This window comes from Populus trichocarpa, chromosome 5 (genome assembly GCF_000002775.5).
Source record: "Populus trichocarpa isolate Nisqually-1 chromosome 5, P.trichocarpa_v4.1, whole genome shotgun sequence".
In the NCBI taxonomy this organism is placed as follows: Eukaryota; Viridiplantae; Streptophyta; class Magnoliopsida; order Malpighiales; family Salicaceae; genus Populus; species Populus trichocarpa.
The window spans coordinates 12357317-12362095 of NC_037289.2; the positions used below are offsets into that span (position 1 = coordinate 12357317).

General features: G+C 33.3%; 1 protein-coding gene and 1 non-coding gene across 2 annotated transcripts; both read left to right on the forward strand.

Moving 5' to 3' along the window:
• Nucleotides 1-561: 561 nt before the first annotated feature.
• Nucleotides 562-2613, forward strand: LOC7476431 (protein CURVATURE THYLAKOID 1D, chloroplastic). Its single transcript, XM_024600811.2, has 5 exons — nucleotides 562-760; nucleotides 849-1000; nucleotides 2058-2162; nucleotides 2251-2322; nucleotides 2408-2613. Exons 1-5 carry the CDS (start codon nucleotides 634-636, stop codon nucleotides 2477-2479), a joined length of 528 nt encoding a protein of 175 aa, XP_024456579.2. The 5' UTR covers nucleotides 562-633; the 3' UTR covers nucleotides 2480-2613.
• On the forward strand, nucleotides 1171-1240 carry LOC112327696 (small nucleolar RNA snoR128). Its single transcript, XR_002982119.1, has one exon. It is a non-coding gene; the product is annotated as a small nucleolar RNA snoR128 (small nucleolar RNA).
• Nucleotides 2614-4779: the final 2166 nt, after the last annotated feature.

Below are 4779 nucleotides of genomic sequence, written 5' to 3' on the forward strand. Positions count from 1 at the left end.
AGTTTATTTCTTGATTATTTTTTTATTGACATAAATAATTATTAATTTATTTAGTTTGTTGATTGCATAAACTTTTTAATTTATACTTTAAATTTTTCATGTAAAAAAACCATTGAAATAACTTGCATATCTAATATTTTTTTTTTTAAAAAAAATTATTATTCGGGGTGAAGAACTGGTTAAATGGCTAGTAACCATTTATTTTATCTATTCAACACACACGTGTGTGTATGGATTCAACTATTTTATAGTACTTTTTTTATTCAATAGTTTATTTTTGAATTACTTATAAATGAATAAAGTTATATATTTCTTAAATTAAAATATGATAAAAAATGGAATATAAAATTAAAACTTATTTTAATATTTAATAGTTGCTACAAAAACTAATAGCATTCCTTTATATTATTTAGTAAAGATAAAGCTATGTTATTTTATTGAAATGTTATTTTACGGAGTGGTACCCTCGTAGAGATAAAGCTATGTATGATATGGACTTGGTAAACCCTAAACAAGAGGATAGAAGAGTAAAATTGAACTACCATAAGAAGAAGCAGAAAACCGAGAAATGCAGCGGGAGCATCCATTTTGGCCTTCCAAAGACAGAGGCTTGGAAAAGGAAAGGAAGTGGTAATGGAGCTGTGTTCAGCAACTCCCTGCGTATCAAATCACCCCAAAATTCCCTATCACTTCCGCCCCAAGACCTCTCTCACTCTCCAGAAAACCCTAATCTCCCCCACCAGCCGCCGCCTCTACTCCCGTACGATACAGAACCCTAGGTTTTACATTTTTTGTTTTGTTTTTGTATTTGGTTGGATTTGATGGTAACGTTTTCTTAACTTTTTTAGGGATCAGAGCAACATTCTCTGAGGAACCAAATCAATATGTTAAAGAAGACCGAAATGGTGCAGTGGCGGTGGAAGAAAGTCCAGTACTCACCGAAATTGAAACTGAGGAAGCAACAGCAGCTGAAGTCAGTGATGAGTTTTTTTTTAACCTGGTGAGGAAAGCAAAGTTTGTATGTTTTGTGTTTCTAATAAATTTAACCTCTCCCTTCTCATCTATTTAATCGTTTTCCTTGTGATTCTCTCATCTTTATTTCTTCATCTCATCAGCTATCAGCTTCCAATGGGATTTTCTTTTTTCTCTTTTTTTTTTAATCCAAAGTTGTTGCTATGATGAGTATGAAAAGGTTATGAGAGTTTTGATGAAATTCATTCCTGAGCGGTTATCTGAGCAACACAGTTTTGACAAATTCATATTTTCCAGTGCTACTTTTGATTTATTTATTTTTTCAATCTTTACACTTAATTGAGTTTTTTCTTCTTTCTTTTATCCCTTATCTTCTCTCCTTGATTTTTGGACTTGTGCTTGCGGTATGCTCCTTTTGAATAATCTATCTTAACAGATCCATAACTTCTAATGCAAATTTGTCTGCATGATGAGTAATGGAAAGTAGTCAAAGTTTATATATTTACATGTGCTTGATCAAGTTGGATCCCGGGTACCATCTGGGCACCCCAGGTTAGGAATCTAACTTTTCTTTCCTATGTTTTAACAATCTTGGGTTGACACTGATGCTCTTCCGTTCCATTCTTTTTATCAAAATCAGAAGCTTTTACCACATCCTAGATCCGTTGAGAATGGTCTATTAATATATACATCTCACCTGGATCTAACCTCAATGCAAAAGTAGCTGCGGGAGAACCATCTGTGAAAGGAGATGATTTCCAGACACTCGCATTTTGCTTTGTCAACTGTTGGATTATTTTATGCCCCCCCTGCCCTGTTTCTCTTAATTTTACTGACTTATTAGTGTGATTTGGATTGTGAAAGAGTCGGTAGAAAACAAGTTGCCAATTGAAAGCTACTTTTTGGTTGATATCTACGATTTTTTTCACCCTGTGGTCTCTTTTTAGAGGCCACTGTACAATGGTTCTGGGTGCTGCCTTGTATGGATTTTTTTTTCCTGAGATGGAACTGGGGGTGGGAGGATTGAAAACTTTTTGTTCCTTGCATTTAGGAATATTGATAGCTTGCTTGTTTAAAATTTGCAGTTTGACCCTGAAGAGGCATTTTCTGTTCTTTTTTATGCAAGTGGTGCCCTGGTTGCCTTTTGGCTGGTTGTAGCTGTTGTTGGTGCTATTGATTCTATTCCATTGGTTCGTATGTTCATTTATTTGATAGTTTTGAAGCTCCTCGGAACAATGAATAACCTTGTTTGAATAAGTTCCATTTTCATGGCTTCAGTTTCCAAAATTGATGGAAGTTGTGGGTCTTGGCTACACCACCTGGTTCGCCACCCGATATCTGCTTTTCAAGGTTGTAATCTGAATTGTTTTGGAATTCTAAATAATTGTGCACTGCAAGAATCAACTGATCAATGTCTTGTGCCTGTGCTATGCAGAAAAATAGGGATGAGTTGGCTGCCGAAGTTGCAGAGTTTAAGCAGCAGGTCCTTGGCTCTGATGATGATTGACATGAATCTTACAGGAATGGTTGAATGCGGTCATAGCTAGGTTCCTCCAAAGTTCTGTTAACAAAAAGAAAGTATATTGTCGAGATATTTTTCCCCTTTCGAAATGAAGTTAATCTTTTACTCTCCATACCAAATACCTCATTACAGATATATTACTTCAAAGTACATACTAGGTTTTGATTTTGCTCCTTCGCAGCATGTATAAGCTTTGCTTGCGCAGCTAGATATTTTTGGTCAGTCGGACTACGAGGAGCAGAGAATAGGCCATTAGAAGTTCGGAACAAGGATGTCTGTGGGCGGGCACCTGGCTTTGTTCCATGGCCCATTATGTCAATCCTTATCTTAGACAAACCTTTACATGCAACACGCCCAGTACGAACCAAAATATACCCGGCTTGGGTGGGAGAAAATGATAGTGATTATTTTTTAAATTGTTTTTTATTTAAAAATGTATTAAAATAATAAGTTTTTTAATTTTTAAAAATTATTTTTGATATTAGGTATTAAGATATTTAAAAATATTAATTTAAAATAAAAAAATAAAAATATTTTAAATTTTTTGAAGTATTGTTGAAACACAGGCTAGTGACTGCCAGAAGTTCTCCACTAATATTCACTTGAGTTCCTATAATCCCCAGAAAGCTATTCTGGTTTTTGACAAGAGTCATCATTAGAGTTTTGGGGGAAAAGGTTCTTGTAGTAGAAAAGGCTAGTGATGCTCGTTTATCCTTTTCCACTTCTTTGTGCTCTGCTGGGCATTAATGGAGAATAACCCACCTGTTGATTTAATCGGATAATCGATTTACTTCTTTTTTAATTCTATACAAATTGTCTATAATAATAATAGTAGAATTTTAATATTTTAACAGTTGCATGTGTTCCGTATCAATCTGTTATATTCACTACTTATCCTGTTAAAGACTCATTTTCTGTATAAAAAAACTGATAATAAACTCTTAATCATCTGACACGTCGATGGTTTAGTTTTTATATAAACAAAAGTTTTAATATAAAAAAAAATACCTAAGGCTACTTGGAGCATTCACACCAATGCTAGCCATACTTAATTAACTGTCAGTATAACATGGGTTACTATTTATTATGACTACACTATTCTACAATGTCTGTATATTATAAGGGTTTTCATTATGGACTGCACTGTTTGGTAGGAGCATGAGATGAGGCTGCAGCCTGCAGGATTCAAGCGTCATGCTGGAGGCCCGCCTATTGGGGCTACGGACACCTGGCGTTGGACTGCCGGGCTTGGGCACTAGGCAAGACATTCCCGGTGGCCGCACCCAAGGCCGCAGCCACTTGGCGCTTGGTCTGCCCAGCCGTGGGCGCTTGGGCTGCCTCCCTGTGTGCTAGGCAGACCACGCGCACACGTGATGCTTGGGCTAACTGCCAGTGTGTTGGGCAGACAAAGCGCACACGTGGTGCTTGGGCTGATTCCCGTGTGAGAAATATTATTATTTTTATTATAATTAATAAATTTAAAAGAAAATATTATTATTAATATTGAAAACATACTATTATTTATATTCTAAATTTTTATGATATTTTTTTATAAAAATAAAAAGTGAGTCCGCGGCGTAGTATTATTCAAAATATTCAACAATTTTAAGTATTAATATAAAAAATATTATAATTTGTATTGTAAATATTATTATTTTTTTATAATACAAAGTATTCATATAAACAATATTATATGTTCTAAATATTATTATTTTTCTTATAATTCAACGTATTCATATCAAACATATTATTATTTTTATAATAATTCAAAGTTTTAATATAAAAAAATATTATTATTTGTGTTCTAAATATTCTTGGAATTAAAAATAGTATTATTTGTGTTTTGAATATTATTATTTTTACTATAATAAAAAGTATTAATATTAAAAATATTATTTTTTGTGTTATGAATATTATTATTTTTACTATAATCAAAAGTATTAATATTAAAATCATTATTTTTTGTGTTATAAATATTATTATTTTTATAATAATCAATATTATTAATAAAATAATTATTAAATTAGAAAAACATTATTCTTAATATTGAAAAACAACCAAAGATTTGATTTGAAAAGTAAAATTAAAAATTACTATTAGTTTTATTATTATCATCATCAATAAATTTTAAAATATTGTTATTACTATCGAAGAAAAACCACGTGGGGACATGTAGCGCTTGGGCTCCTGGCTGGGGGCTGGGCACATCCCTACACACACGTGGCGCTTGAGTTGCGCTGAGTGAGCCATGATCACGCCCCATTTGGGAACAAATGGTGCTTGGG